The sequence below is a fragment of the Clupea harengus genome, chromosome 4 (assembly GCF_900700415.2).
Source record: "Clupea harengus chromosome 4, Ch_v2.0.2, whole genome shotgun sequence".
In the NCBI taxonomy this organism is placed as follows: domain Eukaryota; kingdom Metazoa; phylum Chordata; class Actinopteri; order Clupeiformes; family Clupeidae; genus Clupea; species Clupea harengus.
Genome location: NC_045155.1, coordinates 22,795,860 through 22,815,280, shown reverse-complemented (window position 1 = coordinate 22,815,280; position 19,421 = coordinate 22,795,860). Strand labels below are relative to the sequence as shown.

Sequence of the window (19,421 nt, the reverse complement as noted above, 5' to 3'; positions counted from 1 at the left end):
ATGGTCGTCGAGGAAAAAACTGTCCTTTAGGTGCGTGGTCTTTGCTCTGGAGGACCTGTACCGGGTGCCCAAGGGCAGGAGAGTAAACAGGTGGTGGCCTGGGTGAGAGGAGTCTTTCATGATTTTATTGGTCCCACCGAGGTAGCGGGAGCAGGCAATGATTTCCAGGGAGGGCAGTGAGCAGCCAGTGATTTTTTGGACTCTTCGGAGGGCTCTCTTGCCTGCCACAGTGCAACCAGAGCACCACGCCGAGATGCAGTAGGTCAGAACACTTTTGTTAGTGGTGCGGTAGAAGGCCACCATCAGATTACACTCTGGGTTGTTTTTCCTGAATACTCTCAGAAAGTGTCTATGACTATTGCTGAGGTGACTATTGCTGAGGTGTTGGCAGACCAAGAGAGGTCATCTGATAAATGGGCTCCTAGGAACTTGAAGGTGTGGACCTTCTCCACACAGATGTTGTAGAGAGGGGCCGGATCTGTCCTTTGCTTCCTGTAGTTCAGAATTAGTTTTTTTTGTTTTTGTTGTGTTCTGTGACAGATTGTTGTCTGAGCACCGCACTGCCAGTTTCTGTACCTCATCAGTACCTCATGTACGCTGATTCATTGTCTGAGATGAGTCCGATCACAGTGGTGTCATCAGCAAATTTGATGATGGTGTTGGTGAGATGGGTCGGAGTACAGTCATGAGTGTACAAGGAGTACAGTAGTGGGCTCAGCACACAGCCTTGTGGAGAGCCAGTGCTGAGCGTGATGGTGGAGGAGAGGTGGGGGCCGAGCTTCAGTTTGTGGGCGGTTTGTGAGGAAGTCTTTTATCCATGTGCAGATGGAGGGGGGTCTTCATCAACGATGGATGATACCAAACTGATTGTATATTGACAGCCATTATTAAAGGCAAACTCAATGCAGAAAGATAGGGCTAGCAGTGTGAATACACACACACACACAACCCAAATGGAGCAGTACTGCAATGCATCCACCAGTCACATGCAACGCAGCCAGTGTGAAACAGGCTGTTGTATGTGTTAGATGGTTAGGCTACAGAGTATGGACTGACTGAGGATAATCTCTCTCCTTGCGGTGTGTTGATTTGTAGCAGCACAATGGCGTTCGATCCAGCGGATTTATTTTCAAAAGAGCTTGTTCGAAAGGATTGGTTGAAGTTATCCAAGGCAGAGCTCTGCAAGGTAGCGGAATTTCAGGAGATTGACATGGACCCAAATAAAAAAAAGCTTGAAATAATCGACTATATTATTAAACAGCTTAGTCTCACTGGGTCAGAAACAGAGGATCTAAAAACTAAGATAGAGTTGGCCAAATTGGAGACTAAAGTAGAGCTTGCCAAAATTGAGCAGCAAGGTCAATATGAGCGAGCTAAGCTGGAGGTTGAGCGTGAGAAAATCAAAAGCACCGATACTCAATATCAACGTACACATGAAGCCAGGTTTAATGTAAGTAGTTGTCTGAAACTGATGCCGAAATTTAACACCGATGATGTAGAAGTTTTTTTTTATGCATTTGAAAAAATAGCATCAGAATTACAATGGCCAGAGGGAAAGTGGCCAATCTTGGTGCAAAGCGTTTTTATCGGTAGGGCCCAAGAGGCCTATGTGGCACTAGATCCAGCTCAGAGCACGGCATATAAGGTGATTAAAGATGTGGTTCTCAGGGCTTATGAGGGGCATCGTCAGATGTTCAGATCCCTTAGGCGTAAACCCGGAGAAACGTTTTTGGACCTAGCGAGACAACAGGAGGCTGTTTACGAGAGGCGGTTGAAGGGCTCTGACACTTTTACTTTTAAAGAGTTGAAGGAGTTAATGCTGTTAGAACAGTTTAAAAGTAGTATCCCAGGCCACATAGAAATTTACCTCAACGCTCAAGAGGTAGGTGATCTCCGTAAGGCTGCTATGCTAGCAGATTCTTATGAATTAACACAGAAGGAAGTGGTGCCGAGAGAAAGACCTGGAGTGGCGAGAAGATGGCCAGCAGAGCAGAGTAGGCCCACAGAGGATCGAGATGTTGGTTATAGATCCTCTAGCGATAAGTCGTATCGTGGAAATCTAAGGTCCTCTAGATCTCCTCCCTGGAGAGATTCTAGAGAGATAAGAGAAGTGATTTGCTACCACTGTAGAAAGCCAGGGCACATGAAATCGAGTTGTCCTGCGCGAAGGGAGAAATATCATCCTGGGTCGGAAACAAACAGGATTCCAAAATCAGTGGGGCTTATTAATACCAAGACCCAAGTAGCTAATGTGATGACTCAAGTAGGTACTACCCCAGGAATATTCAATGGTTTTGTGTCTACTGGGGCCCTGTCTCTCAGTGCGGGTGAGCCAGAGGTCACTGTAACCATTTTACGGGATACAGGAGCAGCCCAGTCTGTGCTGCTTGCGGGAGTGGTGGAGTTATCAACACAGACCGCAACTGTTAACGGTGCTGTTAAAAAGCCTAGGGGGTGAATTTGGAGCAGTGCCCTTACACAAGCTCCATTTCAAGAGTAACTTGGTGAATGGAGAGGTGGTGTTAGGAGTAGTACCCTCGCTGCCAGTAGAGGGCATCCAGTTGCTGCTGGGCAATGACCTTGCAGGTGATCAAGTCTGTATCAACCCAGTAGTGCGCATTTCATGCTCCGGCCATTAAGCAACATCCCTATAGGATGTATCCAGCTAAACGTGCTCTTGTGAGAGAGGAGTTACAGTATATGATGGACATTGGTGCTGTTGAACCGGCCCAAAGTGTGTGGAGCTCACCGGTGGTGCTAATTCCTAAACCAGACGGGTCTGTTCGTTTCTGCATTGATTTTCGTAAGATAAATGTGGTAACCAAAACTGATGCGTTTCCGATTCCCAGACTAGAAGGTTGCATTGATCAGATTGGGAAAGCCAACTTTGTGTCAAAATTCGACCTGTTGAAAGGTTATTGGCAAGTCCCATTATCTGATCATGCCAAGGAGGTGTCTGCATTCGTTACCCCTGAGGGATTATACAGGTGCTTAGTTCTCCCCTTTAGCATGAAGAATGCTCCGGCCTCGTTTCAAAGGCTGATGAATCACGTTACTTCTGGTCTGACCAACACCGTCATGGCCAGATCATATACAGCACATGGAACAGCTCTTTGATCGATTGAGGAGAGCAGATCTAGTTGTCAATTTGTGAAAATGTGAGCTGGGGAAGGGACAAGTGACATATCTAGGGCATCAGGTGGGCCAAGGGTCTGTTATGCCTAGGGCAGCCAAGATCCAGGCCATCCTCAATATGCCGCCTCCAAACACACGCAGGCAGTTAATGCTTGTTAATGATGTGTGGGTTTTATAGAAAGTTTGTGGCCAACTTCGCTGCGGTTACAGAACCATTGACCAATTTGCTGCGTAAAGATGTTAAGTTTTCTTGGTCTGACCAGTGTCAGATTGCATTCGAAAAGGTCAAAGCCATTCTGTCATGTGAGCCCGTGTTGGCTGCTCCAGATTTTGAGGTTCCATTTAGATTAGCGGTGGGTGCATGTGATGTAGGAACAGGGGCAGTTCTGTTGCAGGCTGACTCCTTAGGAGTAGAAAAACCAGTGACTTATTATTCAAAGAAATTGAACAAACATCAAAGAGGTTATTCCACCGTGGAAAAAGAAGCGCTGGTGTTAGCCGTGCAGCACTTCGAGGTATATCTGTCGGGAGGAGGTGGTGATATCATGGTCTATACTGATCACAACCCTCTCACATTCTTAGATCAGTGGTTCCAACCAGCGGGTTTTGCGGTGGAGTTTGATACTTCAGCCCTATAGCCTAGTCATTAAACATTTACCTGGGAAAGACAACGTTATTGCGGATACCTTGTCGCAAATTTAAATGATACTGGGTAAGACTTTTTTCGAATTCAACTTAGACTGGGGCTGTGTGCCTGTGACGATGTGGGCCATATTAAGAAACTTGTCAGGGCAGTTCCTGAGAAGTTAGGATTTTAGAGAAAAATATAAAAAATAAGGAAAAAAATCTTTAAAGTGGTGGAAAAGGAGGGAAAAAAATATATAAATAGATGTTTTTTTAAGGGGGGAGGGATGTTACGATAGGCAAAGAGAGATGCATTATCTAGACAGTACACTACCACTTTCACATCTCATACACCAGGGGGAGTGCCGGTTTACACAGGCTGCTCATTGGCTGAGTGAGATGAGCAACATTTAATAATGGCTCACCTGGGAGCACTCAGGAGAGCGGAGTGGAATCACATAGCGGTGCAGAGAGAGACAGCCTTGCTCTCACGCCGTGACCTCACCTGCTGGGGAAGTTCTTTGCCTATCGGACATTTCGTTTGGGTTTGTTTCTTTTGTTTCCTCCCTATTTGAACAAACAACGCCTAGCGGCTAGGACAGTGCTAGTCGGCGCAGGGCCATTCGCCTGGGCTGGCCAAGCGACATGACAAGGTAAGCTGGCAAATCCCTCTGGCACACCACAGACACACCTAGCGTCGAACACATCTCACTCACAAGCCTATGCAACGCATATATATTAGGGGGTTCTCCGGTAGACAGCGGGATCCAGATATAGCCGCCCCCTAGACTACGGTTGTAACGTTGTGTGATAGCTGCTATCAGGAGCATTTCCTAATACTAATCACTCTAGTACATTACAAAATAAATATTATACAACCCAGCAGCTTGAGGTGCAATATTATACAACCCCCCAGCTAGAGGTGCAATATTATACAACCCAGCAGCTAGAGGTGCAATATTATACAACCCCCCAGCTAGAGGTGCAATATTATACAACCCAGCAGCTAGACGTGCAATTTCTTACTTAAGCTTAATATCTCTCCAGCCCAGTTACCACCAGTTAGGTAAGGCTAAACCATTACAGAGAGAGGGGTGAATGCTAATACCCCACATTATTATAAAATCATTAAAAATGTATTATAAAATAACCGTCACAGTCACAGTATATTTTATTCTTTATCTTTAAAATCATTGCACTTCACCATATTCATCTTTTACATGATACAATGCACACAAGACTTTATCCAAAACACATACATCACATACAAATAAACACCCCTCAAATGAAAAGTGCCAGTGTATGAGTGCACAAAATTCTGTCTGGCTAATTTGGGAAACAACCGTATTATGGCAATATGGATATTTGTTGCATTCATGATTGGTCTGTGCAGGTTTGTGTTGCTCTGCTCTTTCAGTCACTTGGCTATGACCAACCAATTGGCATAAGTGGCCATTGTATATAAAGGTAGTTACTGGCTCTCTAAGCCGAGGTGATGCAGAGGGCATACCCCGCTTCTTGTTTACCTGACTTCTGTCAGCGTCACAAATTCTCTTCTTGTGGGTCCGTTCCTTAGGAAGCCGCCATTTTGCAGAGCAACCATCGTAGGATCTCTCCTCCCTCATCTATAAAGATGCGTGATTGGGACCATAGGCCTGGGTTGGTTTTTAGCGGCTTGATTGCGGAACTACTACCGCTGCTACTCTGGCACATTCTGCAAGAACACGGCTTCTGATTGTTTAGTACTTTCATAATTGTTTCTCCCTGGCTATGTTAGTAGCCTACTGCTTCTGCTGTGCTGACATAACTCCGATTAGTCCCTTTTACTCTGGGCTGTCATGAAGTTTTGAGTGAGCTCCTAATTTGTAATCAACGTGTTTTTAACGTTTTGTCATCTCCCACAATGTATTCTTTTTTCTGTGTGTTGTTTTTTTAATATATATATATATTTTCATATTAGGTTTAATCAGTGGCAGGAGGCAATATTTCTACTATTCACGTGTTTTGTGTGTTTTTATTTTGTATCTTTTGTTCCCACTCTGGCAGGGGGCCTTCTTCTACTGCTGCTGATCCCGTGTGGTGATCCCATGGCCAATCATCTGGTCATCTGCAGCGAAGGTGCTTTGTCTGTTATCTAGATCAGGGGTTTTCAACTGGTTTTGTCCTAGGGACCACCATTCTGACTAGAAAGTAATTTGCGGCCCACTGGTGTGCCTGCGTGCGCATGCGTCGTGTTTTTAACCACCACCACGCCCCTCCCCCGCACACATATTCTGCCTATAACACTTAAATATGTGAAATTATCAGGGTAGATCACTAGCCGCCACGCCCCTCCCCCTGTGCACATATTCCGCCTGTGGCACTTGTCAGTGTAATTTCTTCGCTGAATATGGGTCTACATCAGTATATTTCAGGCAATGCGACTTGGCTATTCATACTATTTAGATTGACATATTTTTCTTATTTTAGATATTTTTCACGATATTCAAGAGTAATCTGGAAATGTGTTGAAATATCAAAACGAATTTATAAAAATGTAAAAAGTCAATGGTGAACTAATCAACATAGGCTCATCTCACGGACCCCCTGCAATACCTGATCTAGATTACTGCAATGCTCTCCTGTCCGGATGCAGCATCAACTCAATAAAGAGCCTCCAACTCTTAAACGCTGCTGCCTGTACACTCACCAGAACTAAAAAATAAGAACACATCTCACCTGTACTTGCCTCTCTGCATTGGCTCCCTGTCAAAAGTAGAATTGATTTCAAAGTACTCCTGCTAACATACAAAGCCCTAAATGACCTGGCTCCAAACGGTTCCATGGCAATGTTCCGAAAGCCCATTATTCCGACAGCCCGCTGTTCCGAAATTGTGAGCACAGCAACGTGAACCACTATAGCCCACATGCACATCCCAATGAATCACACAATCATAAACATATAAATGCCTTTATTTCACAAGCATTAACTTTAATTCAGAATATTATTATACACACATGGCATTTGCATCGCGATGATACAAAAATATTTTTATGATTGCCAACACATGCATGCTTTGTCAGTGCTCGACAAGATCTGCGTAATGTCCTGAGACAATCTGCCGGTGATTTCCTTCGCATGAGTGGTAGCCTACCCCATATTCAAAACCAGAATAGGCTAAGTTAACAAATATTGCCTAGGAAAAGTTATATGCGTGATAGCCCGGTGAGCGTCCCCACTCTGCTGTGCAAACGAAATGCTGTGTGTGTTTTGTGCCACTTAAAATATTTCTAAATTTTGCCAGGGGGACTATTTTTCGGAATATTGACATTTCGGAATATCGGGCTTTCGGAACACTGGGCCGTCCCCCTCCAAACTATCTTAAGGAATTAGTTGTCCCCTACTGCCCTACAAGGCCGCTCCGTTCCCAGAGTGCAGGCCTCCTCGTAATTCCAAGAATTTCAAAAACCACAATAGGAGGCAGAGCCTTTAGCTACCGAGCCCCCCTCCTCTGGAACAATCTCCCTGCCTCCATCCGAGATGCAGACACCCTACCTATATTCAAATCGAGACTAAAGACAATCCTCTTTAGTGCATCCTATAGCCACAAGTAATTGCATCAACAAACCCATCACCTGCTGGGCCAGCCAGCCAGCAAGCATAACTAGACATATCTGAACACACAATAATAAAAATAAAAATATATAACACTGGGCAGACAGCGTATGTTGTACCCTGCAACCCTAACAAAGCTTACGACTAAAATCTCCATATGTACCAAACCAAAATAAATGCTAAATGCCAGCATAACTAAATATATCTAATGCCAAACCAAACTAAATGCCAAACCAAACTAAATGCTAAATGCCAGCATAACTAAACACATCTAAACACATGCAATACCCCCCTAATCAACAAAACTTGCCCGTGTTGCCATTGCACTAAGGGGTTTCAGGCTCTGGGCTCTGTAAAGCGCCTAGAGACAATTGTATTGTTATGGCGCTATATAAATAAAATTGAATTGAATTTCATTTGTTTGCTTGCTTGTGTGAAGGCCCACTACCTCTATACATCCCTTCTTCTTCTACTACAGGAGTTGAGAGCCTAAAGTGGTGAGGTTGGCCTTGTGTGTCCCCTTCTCCTGTGTGCTGTCCTCAACTTTAAATGTCTGGACCCTTCATCTTTAAATGTCTGGACCCTTCAACTTTAAATGTCTGGACCCTTCATCTTTTAATGTCTGGACCCTTCATCTCTTAGTGGCTAACGCGGTCTGTATTTCATATACCACTGTCACTTTTCATAGGTTTCACAGTTTGTTTCACAGTTCCCTTCTTGCACTAACACTGAATATTTTTTTATGTGATGACTTATTTTGCTTTTGTAAGCCAATACTTTCAAGGTCAGTCAATAAATATTGTTGGTTTTGACTTATGTTACCCCTTCTTTATGATGTTACTGGACATATCATGTGTCCTGTTAAGCTATGTTACATCATACAACATTTGACACACGTGGATAATGAAAAAGTGGGATAATTTAATGTGGCGCCACATCATGTTTGCTTATGAAGGCTCCTGGATGCAACTTTCTTCCATAGCTTTCCACCTGTAACTTGCTACTCTAGCTATGTAGCAAGAGGGGACATATTACTGTTGTGTGCTGCCAATAGTGGACAAATAGGTATTGCTGTATGAGTTAATCAGCTAACTTAATGTACCTACTGAATGGGTCGCCTTAAGCATTATCAAAAAAATTGCCCCCCCTGAGAATTTTTTCAGGAGCCGCTGGTCTGGACCCTTCATCTTTGTGTGTCCCCTTCTCCTGTGTGCTGTCCTCAACTTTAAATGTCTGGACCCTTCATCTTTTAATGTCTGCACCCTTCATCTTTTAATGTCTGGACCCTTCATCTTTGTGTGTCCCCTTCTCCTGTGTGCTGTCCTCAACTTTAAATGTCTGGACCCTTTATCTTTTAATGTCTGGACCCTTCATCTTTGTGTGTCCCCTTCTCCTGTGTGCTGTCCTCAACTCTAAATGTCTGGACTCTTCATCTTTGTGTGTGGGTGTGTGCACACGGGGATGGGCAGTATTTCCAATATTATGCATTTGAAATACAAATAAAATGTTCGGGCAATGTGCTATTGTATTGTATTGTATGTTGTTTTATTCTGCATGCACATGGCAAGTGAAAGACTGATTGTCTTCTCTGATTAAGTGTAGTGTATAGTCCAGACGACAAGAGCTGCTCAACCGAAATGTATGTTACGCAGCTCTTGTAAAAATGTCTGTCTGCTAGGGCGGTGCAGACCAGGACACCAGCATGTAAAATCTTGAGGTGTTACGACCCCCCATCCTTGGTAAAATAAGCACCCCCAAAGTATATTACTGTAAACACAACTGTGGATAATGTCAGAAAGAAAGGGATGATGGCTACCAAGGTGTCCAGAGTGGAACTTCTTCCGCCAGTAGACATTTTCACCATTTTCGCCAATTTCCTGGGGATTATGCTAGAAGGACTAACACTGAGATTGGTCTACATTAGAGGATGGATATCCGACCCGAGCCCATCGGAACCCGTCGGGACCTGACGGGTCGGGCCGGGTTCGAACAAAGAAGGACCCTGAGTAGGTTGCTGACTATCTTGGACAATGTCCACCACCCACTACATAGTACTGTCAACAGACAGAAGAGCATATTCAGTGGCAGACTCCTGTCACTGTCATGCTCATCGGACAGGCTGAGGAAGTCCTTTGTCCCTAGGGCCATTCAGCTTTTCAACGCCGCGCAGAAGGGGAGGGGGAGGGAGATGGACTTCTCTGCATAAGTCTACCTCAGTCTGCCCTCCCCTGCTCATCTCATCTCAGCCCCATGCACAGACTTTACCACCTACATATCCTGCACTATCACTTTGCTCTTTGCACTTTCCAAACACACACACACACACAAGCACAAGACCACTATCTTGCACTACCCATCCTCACAAGCACAAGAACATTATATATTTTTTTGCACTCTCCACACCAGCAGCACAAGATCACTTTTCACTTTTCACTTTCCTCCTGGACACCGACACTGTCAAAATCATTGCACTCTGCACAATAGGGTCAGACCCTTTCATGTACCTGGAAACACACTATGTTCTCCCTATGTGTATGTATATGTGATTTATGTATGTATGTCGGTGAGGTGTATAAGTGTATAAGTGTATTTGTGTATGTGTATAAGCTACTGGATGACCTAAATTTCCCTCTGGATTAATAAAGTATCCATCTATCTATCTATGTATCTATCTAACAAATATTTAGAAATTATAATCGGGCTCGGGTCGGGCTCGGACATATCAGCGCGATAATGCATTGAACATTCCATATTTTAAAATATCTTAATAAATAGTCAACGTGTCTGCTTCACATTATGCAGAAGTTAGTTTTTGAGAATAAAATAAATCACATTTAGTATAACAGCCTTCTTCCCGGGTCGGGAATTTGCTTAGGTCCTAGCTGTGACAACGCAATTACAGGTGGCAAAATGGCATCATGTAGGAAGTTAAAGAGAAACTGTCATCTGGAGAGTTTAAAACGATACTAAACGAAGGGAAATCTACTGTATGGAGATATATCTGCTTAGTAGTCGATGCAGAATCTAATTAGGCTGTTGGATATGTACAATGTAAGAAGTGTGAAGTTTTAATGAAATATGATTGATGCAATCCTCTGTCTCCACAACAACATGGATCAGACCTTGATGGTTGGACTATGTAGATAGTTTTTCAAGAAAAAAAAGATCTTCAATGGTAAGACTTGTCTGTTGTGCCTCCTTTGGTTTAGCATATAATGTGAGTTTTATTAAGGCATAGCGTATGTAATGTGTGGGCTATTTCATTCCGTTTGTTAACCTTTCCTGCTGTCTGTCTCTGACCGTAGTTGGAGATTGCAGGGGAGACTAGTATTACATGTTTTTAACTTCGCGGTTAATTCCCTTTCCTTTCCATCTGCTGCTGGTTAGTAAATAAATGCCCACTGTATTCTTTCTGATGATTTATTCTTCACACACTGGTTAACACTGTTACAGCACACGTTTTTAGCTCCTGTTGCTAAATCCAAACTATTCATTAGCATCACCGTTCTCTCTCTCTAGCACACCCACCCTGTACGTGCTGCTCTTAAAGGAGCCGCACCATTTTACAACACATTCTTGCAATGTGAATCATTTAATTTAAATACGCTTATTGGCCTTGTGCACGCTTGTGCGTTTAACAGCGCTTGTTTGTGTGAGCGAGCATTTATCTGTTGATGCCAGAGTTTAATAAAGCCAGGCTATTCATAACGAAACGTACGTAAATGTGGCATTAGTATGAACAGTTGAGAAATTGATTCCTTCGGGCTCGGTTCGGGTTCGGAAAAAAATATTTGAAGGGCTCTCGGACTCGGGCCGGGCTCGGTTACTACTCTGTCGGATGCAGGTAGGGCTCGGACAGAAAAATTCGGCCCGATCCATGCTCTAGTCTACATACATATTCACACTAAGGTCATTCAATTCAGGATATTTTGGACAACAAATTAATGAATACATAAATATCATTTTTGTGAATAAAGGTTTAATCTGCTTCTGTTAATAAGCTTTTATAACTTCCAAAATCTGATCACATTTTTGGTGAAATGTATTTAGATTTTTAGAAATCGAACAAACAAAAAATGGAAATATTTGGAAAGGATCTGTGTTAGTAAGATAGACCAAACATGCTTCATATTTGCGTACTAAAAGGTATCCAGTCTAAATGTCAGGAAGCAATGTATTGCTTATTTCAGGAAGCCAACAAATACATTTACTTATTCTTATTTACCCTACGATACTGATTTGTCCTGTTGAACAACAATGTCATAAGCACATCTGATTCATACATTATGTATTGCCACATATGGAGATGGAGGTATGAGGATATCCATTTTGTTACACACTGATACTCCCTATACATATCTGTGCCACTGGTGAGCAAAAATATCGGAATTGGGTCACGTACTGTCAAGATGTTGAATGTGAAATAATTCATATTTCTAATATGCAATACACAGCATGTAAAATAATATAACATACTATTTTAATATGTTAACATAGAGATCATTCTGTAAACTCACCCTCCACCATTCTTCATTTGAGTCATCTATGACAGTGATTCGATCCCCAGGACTGCAGGAAAGGACATACACACAAACACACACGCGCAGACGGTTTAATGTCATACCAGTGCTGTAATCACATTATTGTAAACACATGTTCTGACCAGGGCATTGGCGGCTCAAGAGTACAAAATATGTAGATAATCTTAATGGAAAGTTTCAATTACTTAGCAGCAAACACTAATGAACATATTGATTGACTTTAGTGTGAATCTAAAAACTGAAAACTAACGAGAAATCCTGGCAACAACAACCCTTCAATGACACAGACAGTTCTCGTCTGTCTTAGTGGGGAAGTCAAAAATCACAGCTCTATTAACCCTTAGAGGTCCCCGTGGTTCCGTGGGGAAAATTGGACCTCATTCCTGAACACTGTTAAGAAAAAGTAAAGAAGACAGTTCCCAGGACAATTCTGGCATTCCTGAATGGTTTCATATCTGGGATTCGTTCTTAGCTAAGAACAGGATTTAAAAACGTGGAAAAGCATTCGTAGATAGGCCAGATTAGAGTGTGCCCGTGTTCTTAAGGGTTGAATTTGTGAGAAATGATTGGTGATTGCGTTCACATCAATTCTACAGACATCCTCTGATTTAAATAATTAAAATAATAATAAATATGAGAATATTTGTATAATTAACAATTACGTTTCAAATGTATAGTCATAATTTTACGAGGAATTGTGATGTCCTAAAATAAATAAAAGCACTACACGAACACTGCAAATGGCAGTGAATAAATAAATAAGCACTAAACTCAACTAAATCCCGTGGATATAGCCATAGTGGAATAGAATGGACACATCTACATTTTGTTAATAAACATGTGAATATCCATTTCTATAATATATCATATGGGCCTACATAATATAGATACTTAGGGCCTATCAAGATCAACAAGTAGCCTAATAATGTATTTAACTCAACTTCACATCAGCCCATTTCTTTTTCACTTAACCTCACCTGTTATCTCGTCCCATGCCTCTTTTTTTTGGGTGGCCTTGTATTGACACTACTACATAAGATGTCACACTTAGGTTCTACTCCTTGCAACGGTACCTCCACCTCTGCACCGGTATAGTTAGGTCTGCATTTACTGGCCGGTGCACCACCGGTGTTCGCTTTCCGCTTTGACATGATTTTGATCAGTCTCTAGTTGCTTTCGCGTTGCTTGTGAATTCTGTGTGCACACGGCCCTATGGTTGCATGCCCTTATAAGAAGCTGGCAGGGCGTTAATGTATGCAAATTCAGGTGTACGAGAAACGCACATTCAATTTAAGAATCAATGGCATTCCTCATTCAGGGGAGCACAGCTACGAACACTTTGGCGGTTTAACACATTTCCACGTGTTCATGAATCCGGCAGGGATCTTTCTTAGGGTTGGTCTTACGAAGTTCGTAAGAAGACATTTAAGAAAATTATCCATTGTGGTCTTGTGGTGAGTTATTGTCAAAATGCCTTTAAAGCTCAGAGTTTTTGTCCTAGAGACATAAAAATAACACTTCCAGAAACCTTGAATCTTCTACTTTTCAAAAATACGGGTCAAAAAGAAATGAGCACTTTGTAAGGTGAATAGAATCTTGCAATTTTCAGTCTCTGAGTGAAGTTGCAGCTCCTAATGACCCGCCAATTAGCAAATGACAGCTATTCATATAATAAGGGCATGGTAAATTGGCAATTGCTATTGGGTCATCACGTAGGAAGAAAACCTGTGGGGGCAGACAGCCACAGTGACATTCCAGGGCCATAACCTATTGGCAATTGTATTTGACAGATGGGCCATAAGCAGTCACAGGTGTGTTTACACCTTTCTCATTATTCATTGTGTAGGGAATCTGGTTTTGGAGAAGAAAAGGTTACTCTGAAGTTACTAATATTTAGTAGTGAAACCATACACACTTTCTGAATGCTAAAATCGCCTCCTTTAAATTTAAGTTTCTTCAATGACAATCCCTTTTTTCAATCATCAGATATGGAATCTTAAAATGTGTAATTCAATCTTGTTTTCCCTCATAACTAACCATTCTATCCGTTGCTGACTGAATCAATCTCCATAAAAAACAATTTACTTGCAATGACACTTATTTTTGATATTTTTGACAATTAGCCTTGCCAAAAAAAGACATTGTATGGTTAATGGACCATAAACAAATTAGAAAGACGAAAAATATGTTTTGGGGATTTTCAACAGGTCAAGCAGTGGCCTCAAGCAATCTAGTGAGGGGACAATGTCTATCTATGGAATTCCCAATCTGTGCATATTTATATTTAGTCATAGGTACTGTAGCACAATGTTCAAGACAAAATATGTGTCCATCAAACCACACTTGGTACACACTAGCAACCTAGCAGGGATGGAATATGGCGTAATTGTGAACAATTGTTCACTTTGTGCCAAGTTTTTGTCATTTGGCTATTAGGTATGGGCATAAGGATTCTAGAAATCAAGCAAGTTGGAGGTTGACCTTTTGGCGACCTGCTTGCCCAAAATCCAATATGGCCACTACTGAATAAAGTGCACGTTATATCTCAGCTCTTCTTTGAACTACATTATTGTATAATATACATATTTCCATGTTTTTGGTCCAAGGGATCAATTTTAGATGGGAATTAAATGTTTTTAAGACACACTTGGTTACATAAAAACATGTAGAATATATCAGATCATGGCACTTGCACAATGAGCCACAGTGAACTGCAGCTCCATGACCCTTGCATGCAACTAAGCAGCCACAGTGGAGTAGCAGTGAACATCCCTGGCATCTGCTAAATCAATCCAATATAGCATCCACACCTTAGTGCTGTCATTCCACTCCCAAACCCATTTGCCTGCATCAGAGATCTTGTGGACCCTGCTGAGAGACTGTCTCCAGGTGAGATGTGCATGTTTTGCAAGGTGAAACAAAGCATGCAGAGTTGGTTGGTTGGAATCCATAGATTTTAGTCCATGGGTGAACATCAACCTCGTAGCTAACAGTGTTTGCTGTACATCAACAGAGTCAAGCACACCAGACGTTGCAAGTGCAGGGAGTTATATGTGAGGCTGGTTGAGTCGTTGGAGATGGCAAAGAAGGTGTATGCATGGAAGAAAGGAAGTGCTTCACAGCATTTAGTTCCCAGCTGTTGACAAATTTGATGGACTGGGATATCTCTGAATGTCAATTACATTTTATTTATTTAGCGCCAAAACAATAAAATTGTCTTAAGGCGATGTACAGAGGCCAGGGCCTGTAGCCCCTTAGAGAAAGCATAGTAGGGGCAAGGAAAAACTCCCTGTTAATCAGGCAGAAACACATCTCCTTGAAGCCGGCCGGGTAGAGATAGAAAAAGAAAGGGGGGAGGGGTGGGGGGGCTTGTGGCAGAAGGGGAGGGAATCCAATCAGGAACAGTGGCAGATGAAATCATACATGTATCACAATGAGCATGCTAGCATACATGTGGTAAATGTACACAGCATACATGTGGTAAATGTACACAACACATACAAGTATAACATGGTACAAACATGATGCATACAAAATTGATAGAGGATAAGGTGGGGAGAGAGCCTTCAACTATTTATAGAACAGCTTAGTGGGTATACATTGTGCTCGTAAGGTTACTATTACATAAGTAGAGTAATGGACCAGAAAACTATGTTGATGGTGGCAATCATTTACATTGCAGGATGATATAGAAGAAGAGGGAGGCTGCCCGGCAAGGTGTATCTTTATGTTTTGATGAGTTCCTTATCGCAGTGCACTGCGATATAACAGAATGGCACATGACGTCAGTCATGGACCCAAATCGAAGCATTTATCCATTCACGCCTGAAAGGCTGCGATTCGTCCGCTCTCTCTCCTGAGCCCGCCCCCTCAGGAGCTTTTAAATTCAGCAGCGCAACACGAATATATCCTCTTTGAAAACTTCGCAAGACGAAGCCCCAGCTCCGAGTAATTCCTCTACGCTACTGGTCAAAGAGTTTTGCGTGCTTTTTGCTCTCTACGAGTTGGTGAGTTCTTCGGGTTCTTTTACCCTCACTAGCTCAGGGCGCTGCAAAATTCGTTGACTCAACTGATTTTTGGAAGTAGAGCCACTCTCCTAGCTAACTAGCTGGCTAAGTTTCTGACTAGCCTGCTAGCTTTGCTAACCAACGTGTACGTTGCTAATAGTGTGCTTGTGTATTAATACTTTCTTCTAATTTCAGAACAAAGATGTCAAGGCAGTACCCCGACTGTGGGCATGTGCGGGTCAAAGGAGACCACCACCGTCGGTGCGTGGCCTGCCTCGGCAGGGCCCACGCGGAGGTGGCGCTCTCGGGCGTCGACCCTGCCTGTGGCATCGGTGCTAGCCTGACGCTAGCTAAGGCTACGAAGCGCCTCGCGCTATGGGAGCGCGTGGACGCTGAGAGGGCTGCACCGGCTCCATCCGGGGTTATTACCCCCGAAGGACCGAGTGCGCCCTCAGCCTTAGGCAACGTGAGTGCAAGCGGCCACTTTACCGCCGCAGCTTCACCCGTGAGCCTCTCCCCGTCGCCGCCGCCTGCCAGCCTGAGGGCCGCGGGCCGAGAGGCGGTGGAGCTACCACCAGCCGAAGACCAGCCCACGCTGGAGCTGGACTTCGGACTGGATGACGACAGTCTGCTGGACTACTCGGACGAGCACGACTCGGAAGAGGACGCCATGCAGCTGAGTCAGGATGTTCGGCCGCGGGCAACCTCTCCCCCGGCCACATCACGGACTCTGGGCCAGCAACTACACGAGGTTGCGCTGAGAGCAACCAGCTGCCTCGGGCTCCCCCTCCCTCCCCCTCCCAGCGCGCGGTCCTCGCTGCTGGACGGGGAGTTTTATGCTGGCCCCGCCGTACCAGCTCCTAGCGCCCTTCTTTGCGGAGGTCCATGAGGAGCTGCAGGCGACGTGGGCGACCCCCTACTCGGGCCGTGCCCCAGTGCCAGGGTTCGCCCGGTACATGCACCTCGACAGGGCTAGTGAGAGTGGCTACCTCTCCTTCCCTCCGGTCGAGGATGCAGTGGCGGGCTACCTCTCGCCCGCCTCCCCCACGATGAGCCTCGGCCAGAAGCCCCTCCTGCCCACGCGAGTGGCCAGGCACCAGGCGGCGCTGGCTGAGAAAGCCTTACTTGGCTGCAGGGCAGGCTGCCTGCACGACCAATACGGCGGCGCTGCTGCAGCGTTACCAGGCCAAGCTCCTGACTGAGCTGGCCTCATCACTGGGGGAGGATCACCCGTCGGTGGTGGAGCTCCGTCGGGCGATGGACCTTTCCCTCCGGCTCACCAGGTGCACGTCCCAGGCCCTGGGGAGGGTGATGGGTACGGCGGTGGCTACCCAGAGGTCCCTGTGGCTGTCGCTGGCCAAGCTGACAGACAGGGAGAAAGCACCGCTCCTCGACGCCCCAGTCTGTGTCCAGGGCGTCTTCGGCAAGGCAGTCGACACTATGGGAGCTCCACCACCACTCAACTGTTTCTGTCTTTCCCTCCTGAGGACACCACTGTCTCGGCGCGGATCTCGGACTGTCTTGCTGATATATCCACATAGATGAAAAACCACCACCTTCAGCTGAACCTGGCCAAAACGGAACTGATGGTCTTTCCAGCCAAACAGGCCATCCACCACAACATCAGCATCAATACTGACTCCTTGTCTCTTGTTCCATCCAAAACAGCAAGAAACCTCGGGGTCATTATTGATGACCAACTGACTTTCACGGACCACATTGCCTCTGTCTCTAGGTCCTGCCGCTTTGCGCTATTCAACATCCGCAAAATCAGGCCGTACCTAACCCAGTATGCCACCCAGCTGCTGGTGCAAACCTTGGTGAATTCACGCCTTGATTACTGCAACGCCCTCCTAACGGGCCTGCCGGCTTGCGTGGTGAAACCACTACAAATGATCCAGAACGCGGCGGCGCGTCTGGTGTTCAACCAACCGAAGAGGGCACACGTCACCCCGCTACTCATTGAGCTCCACTGGCTGCCGGTAGCTGCTCGCATTAAGTTCAAGTCACTTATGCTTGCCTACAGAGTGCTCGATGGTTCTGCTCCCACCTACCTAAATGCTCTTGTAAGGGCAAATGTTACACCCAGGATACTGCGCTCTTCTAGTGAGCGTCGTTTGGCACTGCCGTCTGTGCAAGTACGGCAGTCCAGACTATTCTCATTTGTAGTTCCACGTTGGTGGAATGAACTACCCAGCACTACCAGAGCAGGGGCGTCCCTCTCTACCTTTAAGAAGCTTTTGAAGACCCAACTCTTCAGAGAGCACTTCCCGTCCTAACTGGCACTTCGACTAGTGCGTAACTTGCAATTACAGCAGTTACACTTCTGCACTCCTTCTTTCTTTTTATTTCATTTTGTTATATTTCTAATGTAAAGTAGTATTTATTTATTGTTACACCAGGTTCTATTGCTCGTAGCTTGAATATTCTCTCCCTTGTACGTCGCTTTGGACAAAAGCGTCTGCTAAATGACTAAATGTAAATGTAAATGTAAATGGCTGCCAAGTTCGAGGAGCAGCAAAAGAGCAGGGAGGTATTCCAGGCTTGGATGACTCACTCTAGCGGGTCGGGCGAGCAGTCCTCATCGGGGCACACTACGCCCACCCAGGGCCAAAAGAGAAGCGGGTTCCGCTCGCCAGCCCCTCCGGCAAAGATGCCCACCAGGCGAGGCTGGCAAAGACACCCCTTCCGCCCCGCCGCTCAGCCCGCAGCCCAGCAGCAGCCAGCTGCGCGCCCAGCCCAGGGCGCAGCCCAAGCCCCGCGGCATGCCGGGAAGGGCAAGGGCAAGCCTCCGGCCACCTGATGGTGACAGTTGCCCGATGACCACACAGGGGGGAGCGGTGGAGCCCACACCGCCTCCACAGAAATCCGCCCGTTGCTCACATGCAAAAACCATGTCAAGCACGGTAAGCAGGTTCTCGCAAGCACCACACTCATATGTCCCAACATCTGCCCCAGTAGGCGCAGTGCCCCGACATGCTTGTGCGACTCCCCCCGCGATGCACACAGTGCAATCGCACCCCCCATTTTTTTTCAAAACCATGAGGGGGCAACCCCAGATCTCGTCCCCCTCCCTAGGCGGAGCGGGCGCAGATCTAGGCTTGGACTTATTGACCATGAGCGGGTTAGTTCCCGACCGATTCAACTCAAAGCCCAGCCTGGCAGGCTGCGTTGCGAGTTGGCGCGCATGCGCAGGTCCACCATGGGTGCTGAGAACAATCAGAAAGGGGTACGTGCTGCAATTTGCCCGTCCCCCTCCGCCATTCGGCGGAGTGATCTAATCAGTGGTGCAGCAGGGGCAGTCTCACTTCCTACGAAAAGAGATAGTCTCCCTGCTCCGAAAAGAAGCGATAAGTGTAGTGCCTCCCGAGGAGGCAGCTTCAGGCTTCTACAGCCGTTACTTCCTGGTCCCCAAAAAGGACGGGAATTATCGGCCAATACTAGATCTACGTGTGTTGAACAAAGCACTCATGCCGCTAAGGTTCAGAATGCTGACCCCACGCCGGCTAGTGCAGTTCA

General features: G+C 45.3%; 1 protein-coding gene across 2 annotated transcripts in view; it reads right to left on the bottom strand.

Annotated features, from left to right (window-relative positions):
• Positions 1–19,421, bottom strand: part of LOC105894341 (SH3 and cysteine-rich domain-containing protein 3) — a 78,687-nt gene that overhangs the window by 7,068 nt on the left and 52,198 nt on the right. For both annotated transcript variants that reach the window (XM_031566802.1, XM_012820854.2), the window contains one exon: positions 11,872–11,923. In XM_031566802.1, the coding sequence (XP_031422662.1) occupies positions 11,872–11,923 (52 nt within the window). The remainder of the gene's footprint in view (positions 1–11,871; positions 11,924–19,421) is intronic.